Source organism: Meles meles, chromosome 2 (assembly GCF_922984935.1).
Source record: "Meles meles chromosome 2, mMelMel3.1 paternal haplotype, whole genome shotgun sequence".
Lineage (NCBI taxonomy): Eukaryota > Metazoa > Chordata > Mammalia > Carnivora > Mustelidae > Meles > Meles meles.
Genome location: NC_060067.1, coordinates 36553534 through 36573158, shown reverse-complemented (window position 1 = coordinate 36573158; position 19625 = coordinate 36553534). Strand labels below are relative to the sequence as shown.

The window sequence follows — 19625 nt, the reverse complement described above, 5'->3', positions numbered from 1 at the left end:
TCTGTTTAATCTATTTCTTGAAAGTTTGACAGAACATGCATGTAAAATTATTGAAGCCTCGTGTTTCTTTCAGGGCATATTAAACATGGGCTCAATTTCTTTAATTGTTATACAACTCTTCAGTTTTCCATTTTTTCCTAAGTAGGTTTGGGTAAGTTATATTTTCTTATAAAGATGTCCTTAATGTTTTAGATTTATTGACTTAAAGGTAATTCATAATGATCTCTATTACATTTTAAATTTCTACTATATCGTTTCCCAGTCTTAACATTACTTACTTGTGCCTGCTCATTTTTTGATTATTCGGTTTTAAGAGACAGCATAATGGCCTCCTAAAAATCTCCACATCCTAGTTTCCAAAACCTGTGAATATGTTACATTACACACCAAAGAGAAATTAAGGCAGGAGATGGAATGAAGGGAGACAATACACTTATCTTAAAATAGGGAAATTATCAGGGTGTCTGGAGGGCTCAGTTTGTTAAGTGTTCCACTCTTGATTTCGGCTCAGGTCATGATCTCAGGGTCCTGGGGTCAGGCCCCATGTCAGGTTCCACGCTCACTGGGGAGTCTGTTTGAGGATTTTCTCTCCTTCTCCCTCTGTCCCTCTCTCCTCTCTCTAAAATAAGTAAATAAATCTTTTTTTAAAAAAATTTAAAGAAGGGGGGCACCTGGGTGGCTCAGTGGGTTAAGCCGCTGCCTTCGGCTCAGGTATGATCTCAGGGTCCTGGGATCGAGCCCCACATCGGGCTCTCTGCTCAGCAGGAAGCCTGCTTCCTCCTCTCTCTCTCTGCCTGCCTCTCTGCCTACTTGTGATCTCTCTCTGTGTATCAAATAAATAAATAAAATCTTTAAAAAAAAAAAAAATTTAAAGAAGGAAATTATCTTAGATTGTCCAAGGGCCCATTTTAATCACAAATGTGGAAGAGGGAGGCAAAAGAGTGTGTGTCAGGTAACACAATGTGAAAAACTCAGCAGGCCATCTATGGCTTTGAAGTTGGAAGGAAGACACAAACTGGGGCATGCAGGCAGCTTCCAGAAGCTGGAAACGACAACAAAATGGATTCTCACCTACAACTCCTGAAAGAAATGCTATTTTTATACAGCATTTTAGTTCTCTCTTGTTTTTTCACTGATGCACAAATTAGTAGTTATTTTTATCATATGCAGTTAATATTTTCAAGATTTATTTAGATAAACCCACATGCTTTTAATTATTGAGGGTCTTTTCCCTGCCATTTCTTGCATCTCTGGCCTCCCTCCTAGGATCATAGTTTTTCTCCTGAAGTTAAATCTCTATAAATTCCTTCACTGAAGAAGTGCTGATTGTAATCTCACTGTTTCTGCTCATGCAAAGATGTATACCTCACCATTTCCAGCTTGACATTACTTTTACCTCAGTACTTTGCAGACATTATTCCACTGGCCTCTGAATTTCATTGTTGTTTACAAGAAATGAGCTGCCAGGCTAATTCTTGTTCCACTGAAGACAATCAGTAATTATCTCTGGTTATTCTTTTTTTTTTTTTTAAGATTTTATTTATTTGACAGAGATCACAAGTAGGCAGAGAGGCAGGCAGAGAGAGAGAGAGAAGAAGGGACGCAGGTTCCCCACTGAGCAGAGAGTCCGACATGGGGCTCGATCCCAGGACCCTGGGATCATGACCTGAGCCGAAGGCAGCGGCTTAACCCACTGAGCCACCCAGGCGCCCCATCTCTGGTTATTCTTAAGAGCTCTTTAGTTTTCATGGTCTATGCAATTTCGTATTTATTCTGTTTGGGACTTGTTGGGTTTCCTGAATCTGAAGATTTATGTTTCATCACTTTTGTAGAATTCTCAGTCACATCTCTTCAAACATTGTCTTTTCCCCATTCTGTCTCTTCTTTCCTTTGGTAGCTTCGGTTAGAGATCTCTCCCTTTGTTCTCTCTGTCTCTGAACATCTGTTTCATATTTTCTCTTTCTCTGACTTTCTGTGCTATGTTCTCATTAATTTATTCAGATCTATATTCCCATTCATTAACTCACTTTCAATTGTGTCTGATCTGTTTATTCCATTCCTTGTGTTTCTACTTCATGTTATTATATTTTCATAATTAGAATTTTGAGGGGCACCTGGGTGGCTCCGTGGGTTAAAGCCTCTGCCTTCAGCTCAAGTCATAATCCCAGGGTCCTCGGATCGAGCCCCACATCTGGCTCTCTGCTCAGCAGAAAGGCTGCTTTCCCCTCTCTCTGTCTCTGCCTGCTTCTCTGCCTACTTGTGATCTCTGTCTGTCAAATAAATAAATAAAATATTTTTTAAAAAAATAAAAAAAGAATTTTGAGTTGATTCTTTTTCAAATTTACCTGATTACATATTTTTTGAAAGATTTTATTTATGCATTTGACAGAGGTGAGAGAGCACGAGTCAGGGGTGGGACGTGGCAAGCAGAGGGAAAGGGAGAAGCAGGCTCACAGCTATGCAGGAGGCCCAGTGTGGGGCTCGACCCCAGGACCCTGGGATCATGACCTGAGTTGAAGACAGACACTTAACCAAATGAGCCACCCAGGCATCCCTGCCTGATTATATTTTTTAAATTTAATTTAATTTAATTTTAAATTCCAGTATAGTTAAACACAGTGTTATATTGGTTTCCAGTGCACAATATAGTGATCCATAAATCTGCCTGATTATTTTTAAGTCTTATTTCTTACTCATACTTTTTGATACTAGTTTTATTGAAACAAACTAAATACTTACTTTATATTTTATATCTCATAACCCCTATCTGAATTCTTTAAAGATCTGATTCTGTTTTTTTGTCTCTATTGATTCTTGTCTGTTAAGTCTTTTTGTTTTATGATTTCTGGTAGTAGCTCATGTTCCTTAGAATTTTGTTCAGGAAATTATTTGAGTTCTGGTTTGAAGACATTTTCCCCCAGAGAGGATTGGTGTTTACCTCTGCTTGGTGTCTAATAGCGCATTATCTCAAAACCATTTTAAATTAGATTTCTTGGTGTGGTTAAAAAAAAAAAAAAGGAACCCTTATATACTGTTGGCATGTAAAATTGTGTATCCACTGTGGAAAACAATGTGGAAGATCCCCCAAAAATTAAAAATAGACTATATCATTCAGCAATTCCACTTTAGGGAAGATACACAAAGAGAATGAAAACAGGAACTTGCAGAGATATCCGCACTCCCATGTTTGTCACAGTATTATACACAATAGCCGGGGTATAGACAACCCAAGTGCACATCAATGGGTGAATGAATAAAGAAGATGTGTTACAAATACATGATGGAATATTACTTACTAATGTGAAAGGAGACTATCCTAGAATATCCTGCTATTTGTAACAACATGGATGCACTTGAACACATTATACTAAGCGAGATAAGATAGAGAAAGATAATTACTGTATGATATAATTTATATGTGAAATCTAAAAATGTCAAATGGAAGAGAGGGGAGATGAGTAGGAGGACTTTAGGCTCATCTTATACCATGAACACATTTAGATAAGTATCAAACCATCCTATTACACCAGAAATCAACCTGAAGACTGACAGAACAAACTCCACAATTAAAGGGAGAGAAGAGGCAGAGACATGGCTTAGGGGAGAAATGGATCATGGATGCTGTGGAGGGGTGGAAGTCTTCATCAAGACTCCTCTTAGGGAACAAAGGAGCTGGCTGGTGCCATTTCCCTTCCCAGCCTCTCAGCATAGACATAGAGTCACCAGCAGGATGCAAACACATTACTGACACTAGCTGCCTAACTTGCTTACACCAAGTCCCATGCTCTCTGGCCAGATTGCCCTTCTCAGTCAAGCTTGCCTCAGTTCCAGCTCAGTGAGCAACTTGGGAAGACCAGCACAAACTCCTACTACTCACACCACATCTCCTGACCTGCGAGTTCTGCAGGTTCTCAGTTCCGGTGGAAGTGATATCAGGTCTCATTTCACAAGCAGATCAGAACACTGGCTAAAATTCACCACATTCAGGCCAAGGACAAAACACTGCCCATAGCAGGTAAAGAGAGCCTCTAAAGATGACTTGAAGAATAGAGCAACCAAAACACAACAGCAGGGTGTATGCAGTGCACATCAGAGACACTCCCTGAAGGACCAGGCCCTGGGCACTACATAACCTCTTATTCATATAGCCATTATCTCCAGGAGCAGGAAACATACTGGCTTTTAAAACACAGAAGAAGTCAGAGACTTGGACAAAATGCCTAGATGGAGGAATTTATCCCAAATGAAAGAACAAGATAAGGCCACAACAAGAGAACTAAGTGAAACAGATATGAGTAACATGGCTGATGGAGAATTTAAAGCAACAATCATAAGTATACTCATTGGGCTTGAGAAAAAAATAGAAGGGGCACCTGGGAGGCTCAGAGAGTTAAGCCTCTGCCCTCAGCACATGTCATGATCTCAGGGTCCTGAGATTGAGCCCCACACTGAGCTCTCTGCTCAGCAGGGAGCCTGCTTTCCCCTCTCTCTCTGCCTACATCTCTGCCTGCTTGTGATCTCTCTCTCTCTCTTTCTCTGTCAAATAAATAAATAAAATCTTAAAAAAAAATAGAAGACATCAGTGAGACCCTTGCCACAGAGATGAAAGAATTAAGAAAGAATTAATCAGAGGGGCACCTGGGTGGCTCAGTGGGTTGGGCCTCTGCCTTCAGCTCAGGTCATGATCTCAGGGTCCTGGGATTGAGCCCTGCATCAGGCTCTCTGCTCAACAGGGAGCCTGCTTCCCTTCCTCTCTCTCTGCCTGCCTCTCTGTCTACTTGTGATCTCTGTCTGTCAAATAAATAAATAAAATTTTTTAAAAAAAAAAAAAGAAAGAATCAATCAGAGATGAAGAATGCAATAAACAAGATTGGAAACAGGCTTGATGCAATGAACAGCAGGCTGGAGGAAACAGGGGAATGAATTAGTGACCTAGAAGACAAAATAATGGAAAATAATGAAGTTGAACAAAAGAGAAAAAGACAACTTATGCAATAAAGAATAGACTTAGAGAACTCAATGACTCCATCAAACATAATAACATTCATAGTATAGGAGTTGCAAGAGAAAAAGGGGGGGGGGGCAGAAAATTTATTGGAGGAAATAATAGCTGAAAATTTCCCTAATCTAGAGAAGGAAACAGACATCCAGATCCAAGGGCACAGAGAACTCCCATCAGAATCGACAAAAGAGGGGCACCTAAGGGGCTCAGTTGACTAAGCATCTGTCTTTGGCTCAGGCCATAATCTCAGGGTCCTGGAATTGAGCCCCATGAGTCTGCTTTTCCTTCTTTTGCTGGCCCCTCCCCACTTCGACTCATGCATGCACACACTCTCTCTCTCTCAAATAAATAAATAAAAATTTTAAAACTAACAAGAGCAGGCCAACACCAAGACATATTATAATTAAATTTTCAAAATATAGTAATAAAGAATCAATCTTAAAAGCAGCAAGACAGGGCACCTGGGTGGCTTACTGGGTTAAGCCTCCGCCTTCTCCTCAAGTCATGATCTCAGGGTCCTGGAATTGAGGCCCGCATCGGGCTCTCTACTCACTAGGGAGCCTGCTTCCCCCCTTCTCTCTTCCTGCCTCTCTGCCTACTTGTGATCTCCCCCTCTCTGTCAAATAAATAAATAAAATCTTTAAAAAAAAAAAAAGCAACAAGACAGAAGGAGTCCTTAATTTACAAGAGAAGATCCATAAGGCTAGCTGGGGATTTCTCAACATAAACCTGGCAAGCCAGAGGGGAGTGGCATCTACTCAAAGTGCTGGATGGGAAAAACCTGCGGCCAAGAACACTCTAGCCCGCTAAGCTCTCATTCAGAATAAAAGGGAGAGATAGTTTCCCAGATAGAAAAAGCTAAGGGAGTTTGTGCCCACTAAACCAGCCCTGCAAGAGACATTAAAGAAGACTCTTGGAGTGCAAAGGAGAGATGAAAAGTGACAAGAAAGGATCAGAGAAAATCTCCAGTATCAACAACAAAACAAGTAATAAAATGGCAATAAATACATATCTATCAATAATTACTTTGAATGTAAATGGACTAAAGGCTCCAATCAAAAGACAGGCTGTCAGAATGAATAAACAAACAAAAAGACCCATCTATATGCTGCCCATAAGAGATTCATTTTATTTATTTATTTTATTTATTTATTTAAGAAAGAGAGAGTGAGAAGGAGCAGCAGACTCCCCACTGAGCAGGGAGCCCTATGCAGGGCTCGATCTCAGGACCTGGGACCGTGACCCGAGCTGAAGGCAGGTGCTTAACAACCGAACTACCCATGAGACTTATTTTAGACCTCAGGACACCTACAGATTGAAAATGAGGGGGATGGAGAAACATTCATCATGCAAATAAATGTCAAACACTCCTGTCAAAAGACATACGGTGTCAGAATGGACTAAAAAAAAACCCAAGACCCATCTATATGGTGCCTACAAGAGACTCATTTTAGACCGAAAGACACTTGCAGATTGCAAGTAAGGGATATGGAGACACATTTCTTATGCAAATGGATGTCAAAAGAAAGCTGGAGTAGCAATACTTATATTGGACAAACTAGACTTTAAAGCAAAGTCTTGTAACAAGAGTAAAGAAGAGCACTATATTGTAATGAAGGGGACAATCCAACAAAAAGATCTAACAATAGTGAATATGCATGCAACATGGGAGTAACCAAATACATAAAACAGTTAATAACAAACTTAAAGGAATAATCAGTAATAATACAGTAATGGCAGTGAATGTTAATGCCCCACTTACATCAATGGACAGATCATCTAAACAGAAAATGGACAAAGAAACAATGGCTTTAAATGACACACTGGACCAGATGGATTGGACGGATATATTCAGAGCATTCCATCCTAAAAAGAAGAGCGTACATTCTTTTCAAGTGCACATGGAACATTCTCCGGAATAGATCACATATTGGGTCACAAAACAAACATCAACAAAGACAAAACGACTGAAATCATACCAGGCATCTTTTCTCATCACAATGGTATGAAACTAGAAGTCGATCAAAAGAAAAAACTTGGAAAGACCACGAATACATGGAGGTTAAGCAAAATGGTATTGAACAATGAATGGGTCAACCAGGAAATCAAAGAAGAAATCTATTAATGAACACTGGGTGTTGTATGTAAGTGATGAATTACTGAATTCTACTCCAGCAACTAATATTGCACTGTAAGTTAATTAGCCAAAATTTAAATTAAAAAAAGAAAACAAAGAATAAATTTTCAAAAGACACAAAAACAAATGAAAATAAATGGTCCAAAACCTTTGGGATGCACAAACAGTCTTAAGAGGGAAGTATAGAGCAATACGGGTTTATTTCAGGAAGCAAGAAAAATCTCGAATAAACAACTTAACCTTATACCTAACGAAGCTAGAAAAAGAACAACAAACAAAGCCTAAGGCCAGGTGTAGGGAAATAGTAAAGATTAGGACAGAGATAAATGATCTAGAAATTAAAAAACAATAGAACAGATTGTTGTTCTGTTCTTATCCAAGCCAGACTTATCAAAAAGAAAAGAGAAAGGACCCAAATAAAACATCACAGATGATGGGTGCCTGGGTGGTTCAGTTGTTAAGCATTTGCCCTTGGCTCAGGTCATGATCCCAGGGTCCTGGGATTGAGCCCTGCATTGGGCTCCTTGCTTAGCAGGGAGCCTGCTTCTCCCTCTCCCAATCCCCCTGCTTGTGTTCCTTCTCTTGCTGTGTCTCTCTCTGTCAAATAAATAAACAAAATCTTTTAAAAATAAAATCACAAATAAGAGAGGAAAAATAACAACCAGCATCACAGAAATACAAACAATTATAAGCGAATATTATGAAAAACTATATGCCAACAAATCGGACAACCTGGAAGAAATTAATAAATTCCAGGAAACACATAAATTACCAAAACTGAAACAGGAAGAAATAGAAAAACTTGAACTGATTGATAACGAGTAAAGAAGCTGAATCAGTAATCAAAAAATTCCAACAAATAAAAGTCCAGGGCCAGCTGGCTTCACAGGTGAATTCTACCAAACATTTAAGGAAAAGTTAATATCCATTCTTCTCCAACTATTCCAGAAAATAGAAAAGGAAGGAAAGCTTCCAAATTCATTCTACGGGGCCAGCATTACCCTGATACCCTAACCAGATTAAGACTCCTCTAAAAAAGACCACTATAAGCCATTATCCCTGATGAATGTGGAGGCAAAACTTCTCAATAAAACACTAACAAACTACATTCAATAGTACATTTTTAAAACTCACCATGATCAAGTGGGATTATTCCTGGGTTGCAAGGGTGGTTCGATATTCTCAAATTAATCAATGTGATATATCTCAACAATAAGAGAAAGGATAAGAACCACATGATCATTTCAATAGATGCAGAAAAAGCATCTGACAAAGTACAATACCTATTCATGGTAAAAACCCTCCACAAAGTAGGTTTAGAGGGAACATACCTCAATATAATAAAGGCATATACAAAAGAACCCACAGCTAACATCATCCTTTATGGAGGAAACCTGAGAGGCTTTTAGGAACCTGAGAAAGATGTCCACTGTCCCACTTCTATTCAACATACTGCGGAAAGTCCTAGCCTCAGCCATCGGACAACAAAAAGAAATAAAAGCCACTCACATTAATAAAAAAATAAAATAAAATTTCCACTATTTACAGAGGACACAATACTATGTATAAAAAACCTGAAAGACTCCAAAAAAACTGCTGGAACAGTTCAACAAATTGAGTTGAAATAAAATATCAGCTCAATAAAATTGAGTTGAAATAAAATAAAGTTGCAGGATATACACCAATTAAGCAGCAGAAAGAGAAATTAAGGAATCAATCCCACTTACAATTGCACCAAAAACAGTAAGATACCTAGGAATAAACCTAACCCAAGAGGTGTAAGAGCTGTACTCTGAAAACTGATGAAAGAAATCGAAGATGACACCAAGAAATGACACACAAGACATTACATGTTCATGGATTAGAAGAACAAATATTGCTAACATGTCTGTCCTACCCAAAGTAATCTACACATGTAATGCAGTCCCTACTAAAATGCCCACAGCATTTTTGACAGAATTAGAACAAACAATTCTAAAATTTATAGACCCCAAAATAAAGACCCCAAATAACCAAAGCAACCTTGAAAAAGGAAAACAAAGCTGGGGGCATCACAATTCCAGACTTCAAGTCATATTACAAAATAAGTTGTAGTGATCAAAACAGTATGATACTGGCACAAAAACAGACCCATAGATCCATGGAACAGAATAGAAAACCCAGAAATGAACCCACAACTATACAGTCAGTTTTTCTTTGACAAAGCAGGAAGAAATATCCAATGGGAAAAAGGCTCTTCAACAAGTGGTGCTGGGAAAACTGGATGGTGACATACAAAAAGTGAAGATGGACCACTTTCTTATACCATACACAAAATGGATTAAAGACCTAAGTGTGGGGCATGAGACCGTAAAAGTCCTAGAGGCAATAACCTCTTTGACATCAGTCATAGCAGTTTCTTTCTAGATGTGTCTCCCGAGGCAAGGGAAACAAAAGCAAAAAGAAATTTTGGGGACTTCATCCAAATATAAATCTTCTGCCAAGTCAAGAAAACATTTAATGAAATTAAAATTCAACACCCCCAAAATGAATAATCCAATAAAAAAGTAGGCAGAAGGGGCACCTGGGTGACTCAGTGGGTTAAGACTCTGCCTTTGGCCCAGGTCATGATCTCAGGGTCTTGGGATCGAGCCCCAAGTCGAGCTCTCTGCTCAGCGGGGAACCTGCTTCTCCTTCTCCCTCTGACTGCCTCTCTGCCTGCTTGTGATCTCTTTCTCTCTCTCTCTCTCTAGCTCCATATCAAATAAATAAATAAAATCTTTTTTAAAAAAAGTAAAAAGTCATATGTCAAATTTATCCAAGAAAACAAAAACAAAAATTAATTCTTGGATTGGGTTTGTCACATGTCATAGGCCAGAAGCATTAATAGCCAAGTTATGGCCTAGTTCATGTTCACAAACTCTCAATTAGCAATAATCGCGCCTCGGATAAACCTCATTGGCTACGATACTGCCACTGCGCAAAGCTCATGTTCACAAACTCTCAAGGGCAATTTTTTCCTGGCTCTCTCTCTCCAGGGCCCGGATGGAGACAGACAAACTTCCTCACAGCCAGGCAAGTTTTTCCCCAGATTACTCATTACTCCCTCACAGAGCATGTCACATTTTGTGTCCTAGCCTTAAGCTTCAGCTTCTGTCCCCCAATGTGTGACCCATGAAACAGAGACTCTAGGCCACCAGGAATTGGTAGATGTTCCTCAGGTCACCAACCTGTTCACTCTTGCTTACCGATCTGGATTCATAATTTCTAATCATTTTCCTCCTTTGAGGAGTTTTCTTACTTTCTCAGTACTTCAACTATGTATTTTGTTGTTGTTGTCTTAATGTTTTATCACACATTTTTAGATGTTTCGTGCCAAAAGTGTTTTTCAAGATATGACCTCAAGAACAGAAGTTTCAACTCTCTGTTGACCTTCAAAAATAAGGGAGAATTTACAATAAAACCTTCATTTTTTGACAGGCACTAGGCGTTCCAGAAACTACAGTATGTCTAGTCATATTTTCCCAATACCTAGGCTATTTCTCTGTTAATGAGTTGTCAAGGAACTTTGGGAAGAAGCATGGATTATTTCAGACATTACATATTCTAAGTGTTACTGCTTAAGTATATGAAATGTAAACTGAAGAAAATGAGAAATTTTTACCACTAGAAACAAGTACTTTGGCGATGCATTTGGTGGTTTCTTATAAAATTAAGCTATTTTACTACACGATAGTTACCGTGTAGAAATGAAAAACATATTTTCACACAAAGAGTTGTACAAGAATGTTTTAGCAGCATATTTATAATGACCAAAATCTGGAAACAACCTACTGGCCAAAGGGACAAATGTGACATATTTGTATAAGGGACCATTTAGCGATAAATAGAAAGTATACTTCATAACATGGACGAATCCCAAAAACATTATGCTAAAAAGCTAGACCAAAAATAGACACTGTGTGATGATTCCATCCATATGAAAAATAAGAAGGGATAAAACAAAACTATGGTGACATAGGTCAGAAAGTTGCCTTGGGGAGAGGAGGAGATTTGACAGAAAAGAGCAAAAGGAATCTTCTGGGAGTGAGGAAAATCTGTATTTTGTATGGCGCTGTAATTACAGAGGTGCGGACAATTGTCAAACTTTATAAAATCAAACACTTAAGATCTTTGTATTTTATTGTAAGTTGTGCCTTTAAAAAAATAACCAAACTAAACACAACATAGCCAATGGTTTCTGAGTATCTTTCATCATTATTGGGTATTTTGTATCATAATTCAGCAATTTAAAAAGATCAGCTGCCAGGAGAGAAAAAAGCCTATGGCTTAGGTGCCTAATTTACAGAGATATTTGTTAGCATACATTGTTTTCCTTTGGTCAAAGTCTCCTCTTTAGCAGCAAGCATAGACTCACGAAGTATCAATTTCAATAGCAAAAACAAATAATTTTATTTCTATTTGGGGTTCAGTAATTGAAGTATATCATGTTGCAAATAAAAGTATATCATGTTGCAAATGAATGATATATCCATGATGTTAACCAGATAAGGAATACGGGAGTCTGGACAGGATATGGATTTATTCACAGAACATGTGGAAAAGACAAATTTTTTAAAAAAGATTTTGTTTATTTACCTGGGTCAGAGAGAAAGAGAGAGAGAGAGCACGAGCAGGGGAGAGGCAGAGAGATAAGCAGGCTCCCCATTGAGCAAGGAGCTAGAGGAAGGGCTCAATCCCAGGACCCTAAAAATTCTCAGTGTGCGGTAGAATTTTGTTTCAAAAATATAAGGTGGGGATGACAATGCTTGGTCAGCCTAAATCAGAAGGCAGTTATAAGGGTCAGCTAAGAAGTGTTTCCTTTGAGAGTGTTTCCTTTTTGTTTCCTTTACAATATGACTCAGAAAATTCTCTCAATCAACAAATACTCAGTGAGTGCCTCCTCATGCGACAACTTCTGTCCTAAGTGCTTAAAACAGGACCAGCATAAACAAAAACCTCATTTTCATTGCGCTTACATTCTACTTGGAGAAATCAGACAACAAAAAGTATACACAATAAATAAGCAAGCTATATAGGGTATAAGTACTATGGAAGAAAGAAGTATATATGGAAAAAGAGAAGCATAGAGGGGTAAGATATATTACCACATTACTGTTTTAAAGAAAGTTGTTTTTTCTATAAAAACAGAAAAGAGATACAGAGAGAGCATTTATCTACCAATGCAATGAGACAAGCTGATAGAAAGCATCCCAAGCTAGAGCGGGTATAGAACCTAATAGAGAAGAGAAGAAAACTAGTTCAGTCAAACAGTGGAAAATAGTATGGTCAGCAGTATCTTTTTTTTATTCTTTTTTTGCCAACACCTAATGTATGAATTATACATGTTAACATACTGTGTCCATTAGTAGCCATTTTCATGCTACAAAGATTCAGAAAATCCCATAAAAAATAAAACGTTACAACGAAGTAAATCTATCCATCTAGTTTTATTCCTTCTCTGAATATTTTCCGGAAAGTCTCTCTTGAGAATGATGCTTCACCATGAAGGGGTTGACATATTTAATGTGTCAAAATGAGCGGTATGTCAAAGCACTTGGCATAGTACTTCGTACATGTATAAGTGCTTTAAAAAAAATTTTAGGAGCACCTGGGTGGCCCAATTGGTTAAACACCTGACTCCTGATTTTGGCTCAGGTCAGGATCGTGGGGTCATGATATCGAGCCCCGCAGCAGGCTCCACACTCGGCAGGGAGTCTGCTTAAGATTCTCTCTCTCTCTCTGCCCGTATGTGCGCTCTCCCTCTCTCTCCCTCCCCACCGCCAAATAAATAAATAAATAAATAAATCTCTTTTAAAACATTTAATACCCGTTAATCTCTTTCCCAGACCTTATTGGGGATTACTGATTAACTTGCTTTTTTTTTTCTCAATTGGACTCATTTTAATATTTAAATGCAAAAAGTGAGCACTTACTTTTTTTCTTTTTTAGACAGACACACAGGTCTCTCATAGCCAAAATGGGCAGCGGGAATGAGCTCCTCTTCTGTCCTCCACAGTCCCCATCCCATGGCTGAAACCACTGCCCGGCCCTCCCTCCTTTCTGGCATAGGAGTTCACAGTGGCTGCTTTACACCCCAGCTGCAATGCATTACTATTTCATATTGTGGGCATGTCCCTTCTCCCCATCAGGTTTAAATAGATGAATTTAAGTTTAAAAAAAACACAACAAATAATTAGTTCCAACGCTACTGAATTTTCAAACTTGTCCCACTAAGCCCAGTCATAGAGTCGCCATCTAGATCTTTCCAGGAAGTGAAGGGAGAGCCCTGGCATTCTTCCTGAGAGCCCTGGATTAGGCCCTAGAAGTATCTGCTGCTGTCGCAGTTCTTGCTGCTGTTGCCCTTGTAGCTTCTCAGTCTCAAAGAAAACAGAAGAAGCAGGAGTGTGAAGGAAGTGGTCCCAACCCACATGGCTGCCCTGAAAAACCTGCACATTTTCTGAGCCACAAAGAGGGAAAGATCCAAAGTGGCTCCAGCTGTGGACGGGACTCTCTCTGGGACCATCTCTGTCAGCACCCCCCAGTCTCTCGGACAGGGTCTCATCTAGTTCCTCCTCCTCCTCCTCCAGCTCCTCCTCAGTCTTCTCAGAATGGCCTTTCGGAAGCCATTGGTCCAGGGACAGGGGCACCTCAAGGCCGCCAGCAGAGGCGGCCATCACTGATGGACTTTCTAATGAGCCAGTCAATAAGACGGAAATAACATGCCATTTTTAAGAAGTAAGATAACACTTTCAGGCAAATGAGTTGCAGCGATCCTTGATAACACTGTTCTTTATCATACAGACGTAAGTTGAGGCTTACAGAGCTTAATATACTTCAGTGTTTATCCTATAGCCCATAAGTCAAGTTCCTTTATCCATTGTTTTCTTAAAGTTCACTGCCCATCATACTACCATTTCCCTCAGAAAGTGTGCAATGCAAAAGGGAAATGAAAGCTGGTAAACACAGTTTATGTTAGTTTGGTTCTTAAATATAAGTGAGGAAGTCAAAGAGCTAGATAAAATTAGGTTTCAGGTGTTTTTATGGCTGCTACCCCTGTCTCGCATTGCCACGGAGGATCAGTAAGACACTTGTACAACTCACTACAGTTTCTGGTTTCAAGAATGTCTGAGATATTGAGATGAGCACTTTTTTTGTTTTGTTTTGTTTTTTAAGATTTTACTTATTTATTTGACAGAGAGAGACACAGATCACAGGTAGGCAGGGAGGCAGACAGAGAGAGGAGGAAGCAGGATCTCCGAGGAGCAGAGAGCCAGATGTGGGGCTCGATCCCAGGACCCTGGGATCATGACCTGACCGAAGGCAGAGGCTTTAACCCACTGAGCCACCCAGGCGCCCCAAGATGAGCACATTTTATCTGCAAATTAGTAATAATCGCTTCTCTTAGAAAGTGCTTCTGCAAGCAGGTTAAGGAGGAATATTAGTTGACAGAACTCTGACAGTGATTCCTCTTTGAAACAAAAAAGGGAAGGAACATCCACCCCAGACAGGCCTAGAAGCAACTTTTATGTCCCCATCACACCTCTTTTACATTGCTGTTTTAGTAATGATTTTAATTATTTACCAGTCAGGCATCCGCTTGACTGAAAACTTGAAGGAAGACTTGACTTTCGTTTTTTGTAGCCCCGGGTTCCTGGCTACTCATTCCAATTTCAGGACACTTGCCGAAGCGAGCACAGGTAGATGTTACTCATAAGTAAAATAAATAAATAATCCATGAGAGCCCCCCCTTTTTAAAAAATTTTATTTATTTATTTGACACACAGAGAGAGACAGCAAGAGAGGGAACGCAAGCAGGCAGAGTGGGAGACAGAGAAGACAGCTTCCTGCTGAGCAGAGAGCCCGATGAGGGGCTCGATCCCAGGACCCTAGGATCATGACCTGAGCCAAAAGCAGATGCTTAATAATCACTGAGCCACCCAGGCACCCCGGATTTCTATTTGTTAACCAGGTCTCGCTCTCTTCACACTGCAAGTCCAAGAAAAGTTTGGTGAGGTCTTTTGCTTGGGGGCAACCCAGGCTCCCTTAATTGCAAGGAGCTCTGAATCAAAATATATCCATTCCTTTTTCTATCTCCATTATCTACATGCAACATAAGTGTATCAGTTCATGACACCAACTATTGGCTCTCAGTAGAAACTGCCTTTCAAGTAAACTGAAAGTATTAAAATAGTTTCTCTTGCCGGTATATGCGCTCAGTGCAAACTCATTAAAAGTCCAAAACACCGCTGAAGAAGTTCCTCTTCCTCAGTAAAGTTAGACTAGACAGCTTATACTGTGTAATTATGATAATTGAATATTCTGAGTAATGATTATTCAGAGACTCGGATACATTCTTGATGAAAAAAAGGATCAAACACGGTTCTCTATTTTTAACTTGGGCCTTCAGAGGGTTTATTATTTTGAAATCAAATCTATTAAACTTCGTGAATACATTATTCCTCATTAAGATTCCTTCTGAATTCATTTGATGTCTGAACGACATGGTATCAGTGAATAATTTATAAGTAAAAATCATTTTACAATATTTATCTTAGAAATTTAAGTGAATAGAATATAAGGAAAAAATGGAAAAAAAAAAAACCCCAAGTAACTGATGGGGAGAGTAAAACTATACAGGAGAGTCTCAAGGTTAATTTTAGTACTTCCTGAACACTCTTAGCTTATCATCAAAATAATTTACAAGGTATTTTATGAAATATGCTAGTTGACAAGTCAACACATTTCATGAGGCAACTGTAATTGTGATTAAAAAATTACTGGAAAAAGTGAAGCAATTACGTGACCTTAGTTGAGTCTATATTAGACTATACAAAATGAGGCTATATGAACTTGTTCCTGGTGACCCACAAGCCATTATAAAATTTAAAGCATTATTATTGCATTATTGCATGTGTAAAATATTTTGCCCAATAATCGACGTTTCCTTAATGATGGCTCTGTGCAAAATTCCTCCTACCACAAAATGACATTGGGATTAAGATGTTGTTTTTTTTTTTGTTTGTTTGTTTGCTGGCCCCAAGGAGGGTTCCTTTGAAACAAAATTCCCAAATAAATCCATCCCCCTCAAAGAGTCCAAGAAAATATCTATGCTGTTCTTGGACCAGGAAAAGACAAATGGCTTTTTTCTTTTTGAGGAGGCAATATAGGGAGTCTTGAGAGCTGATGTAATCAGTCTTGAAAGTAAGAAGATGAAAATCATTGATGGCTGATTACCGTCAAGGCATCCGCTCAAAAAAGAAAAACAGGGGTGCCTGGGTGGCTCAGTGGTTTAAGCCGGTGCCTTTGGCTCAGGTCATGATCTCAGGGTCCTGGGATCGAGTCCCGCATTGGGCTCTCTGCTCCGCAGGGAGCCTGCTTCCCTCTCATTCTCTCTCTGCCTGCCTCTCTGCCTACTTGTGATCTCTCTCTGTCAAATAAATAAATAAAATCTTAAGAAAAAAAGAAAAACATTCTCCAGTTCTCGTAAAACACTAACCAATAGTTAGCAGTTTAAGAAATCTTTTTTAGGCTGATTACTTGGTTTTCATTAGCTGAACCTAGTTTTTTGGAGGTCAAGGTCGACTTTTATGGCCTACGTAACTATTAAATGAGCTTACTCCCCACCACAAAAAGCTTAAAGATCGAAATATGTTATCGCCATTCCAATTCTAACTCTTCTCTTTCTATTTTCACTATGTGGAATCAAGAATTAAAAAATACATGTTACAATTGTTTCACTTAAGCAACATAACTCCAGAAAACCAAGAAAAATGTGAAAAATTCAATTATTCACAAAATCGCACTTGATGTTTATTTAACAAAATATTGTTATCTGGCCACTTAGCGTCACGTATATGCAACAATAATCATCACAGCCAGTCATCAAATCGAAGCTTTTCACTGATCTTAAACAAATTCATATAACTTTGATGACAGAATACAGTATTTTCTTTTTTTCTCCTTATTAAATATTGGGGAGCACATTTACCATCGAAACAGTCACATTAATATATTTTCAAATCTTTTACTGACCTATAAAAACAGCTGAAATTTATATTTATTTATTTCCTTATCCTAGGTTTCAACATACAGAAGACCCTGAATTATCCACAGAGTTTATTTTGTTCCTTTTTACTCTAGTAACAAATCCACAAACGTGCACACCTTTTGAAATTTTCACCCATCTCATTTTAATTCTATTTTGAATACTCTTATTTTTCAAAAGGCAGCAGTGAGTTATTTGTGTGAAATGGCTGTGATGGATGGAAATCAAGCATTTTTAACATAATAAATATCACTTGCTTTATAAAAATCATTCCAGAAGCTAAAAGCATACTTAGAACTGTTTTGAAGGAAATGACTTCAAAGAGCAAAATCATGTGAGAAGATTAATGTAAACTCAATGTTTAAAATCTAGACTCCAGATATTAAAGACGTCTCTTCATTTTTCATCTCATGATCGTGTGCCACAATAATTTAGTGCTGGGAATAAGGTTACTGTGCTCTGTAAGAATCGATTAATATTACAATTTCATTTTTGTAACTTTTTAGACGTAGACCCTCAGCCCATGCAGTGTGTATTTAAAAAGACCTTTCCTGTGACCATTAGCTATCATGATTTTTAAAAAATTAGAAAAAGAAAAAATAGATTATAATGATATACTCACCTTTCGGTGTCTTAAAATATTCGGGCAAAAGTAAAATGAACGCGATCACTATTGCCAAAAGTAATTTAAAGAGGGCTGTTTTTGTCATGTCTCTTCACATGACACGGTGTGTTCCTGTCCAGGACATGGGTGGCATGTCTCTTCCTGCTTCGGGTTTCATCTCTGCACTACTTTAAGATTATGCAATTTACTTCATACTCACTTCCTTTTGGGTAAGACTTTAAAAAAAAAAAAAAAGAGGGCTTGAACAGAGACATCTTCATTTTGAGTCACTTTCCATTATGAAAACTACTATCTAAGAAGTAAGACACTTTAAAACTATCTTCTAAACAAGAAATATTAAAAAAAAAAAAAAGATCTCAAGAAGCAAAGGCGTCTTGTCCTCATCCAGAATTGAAGCTATTTTCTCACACTTAACTGTCTGTAGGAGTAAATATCAACCTACAGTATATACGCCAAAAACAAAACGATGAAGGTCAGTCATGTTCAGTTACTCATTTACTCGTTAAGTGATTGTTGGCCCCTTTTAAATGCCAGGCTGAACTGGATTCTGGTGTTCAGAAAGGAGTGTGTCTATTAGACTGTAAACAGTACAAATGTAAGGATAAATGTGAGGATAAACCAAAATTTCAATTCTACTTTGCTCTGAGGATGTGGGGGAGTCAGGATCTCACACCTGGCCTATAATCCACTTGCTGGACACCAGTGTGTCATGTCTGATTGAGCAAATTATGAGAAATATGACACGCCCTGAGATATTTCAGGAATATTCTCCCCTTCCATCAGTGTTCTCCTTCCTTTCATTCTTCTTTTAATTGTACCATCCCCTTTCAATCAACTGAACATGAAACCTCTGCAGAATAACTTATTTCTAAAGACTTCAGTAGATTTTTTAATGGTCCTTAGATAATTCATTTAATGGTACTCCAATTGTGTCCTTTAAAAATATTTGTCATGTAGCACTACAACGTGAATATTCATTTATATAAATCTTTGTGTGAGTCTGATTTATGGCATGGAATTACTAAGACAAACAGTGTAAAGATTTTTGAAGTTCTTAATTCATATAAACAGCCATCTCCCAGAAGAAGTGAGTCAATATGGACTCAACCAAGTTGAGTCTCAACTATAGTGAGTCTCAACCAAGTGAGTCTCAATATAGACTCAGCTCACATCGAGTATGAGAGTGCCCATGTCACAAATGTCAACATCGGCCATTTTATTCTCTCAACTTTTGTCCATTTGAAAAGGAAGGGGAAACACTTGTTTTAATACTCATTTCTGTGATTGCTGGCAAGTCTAAAGATTTTTCACATTTGCTGGCAATTTGAATTTCTTATAAACTGGCTGTTCATGTCTCTTGCTGGAACATTTGTATCCTTGTTGTTGCTTCATAGGTCTTTTTCTCTACGGGGAATATGTAGCCCTTGCCACATCTGTTGCAAACATTTCCCTCAGGTTGTCATGTTCCATTTCTTTTTGTATAGGGTAGGGTTTTTTCTCCCTATTTGTGACAGAATATAAAATTTGGTGGATTATGGACTTAAAAGTTTTATGTTAAGAAACACAATTATTCCTCATTGTATTTGTAATATTAAATATAAATATAATATTTACAATAATATAATTATAATTATAATATTAAACACAATTCTTCCTCATTGTAGTCATAATAATTTATATCTTACCAAGGAGTTTACTTTTTTTACTTTTTTACAAGGAGTTTATTTTTTTTTTTTTAAGATTTTATTTATCTATTTGACAGAGAGAGAGAGCCAGTGAGAGAGGGAACAGAAGT

At 38.2% G+C, this 19625-nt stretch overlaps 1 protein-coding gene and 1 pseudogene across 4 annotated transcripts in view; both read right to left on the bottom strand.

Annotated features, from left to right (window-relative positions):
• Positions 1–17964, bottom strand: part of TMEM156 (transmembrane protein 156) — a 50349-nt gene extending 32385 nt beyond the window's left edge. For all 4 annotated transcript variants that reach the window (XR_006817482.1, XM_045998286.1, XM_045998288.1 and 1 more), the window contains exon 1: positions 17828–17964. Coding sequence is in view for 3 of the 4 variants with exons in the window: in XM_045998286.1 (XP_045854242.1) it covers positions 17828–17915 (88 nt within the window). In the remaining variant the exon portion in view is untranslated. The remainder of the gene's footprint in view (positions 1–17827) is intronic.
• Positions 9925–10106, bottom strand: LOC123937672 (annotated as a pseudogene).
• Positions 17965–19625: the final 1661 nt, after the last annotated feature.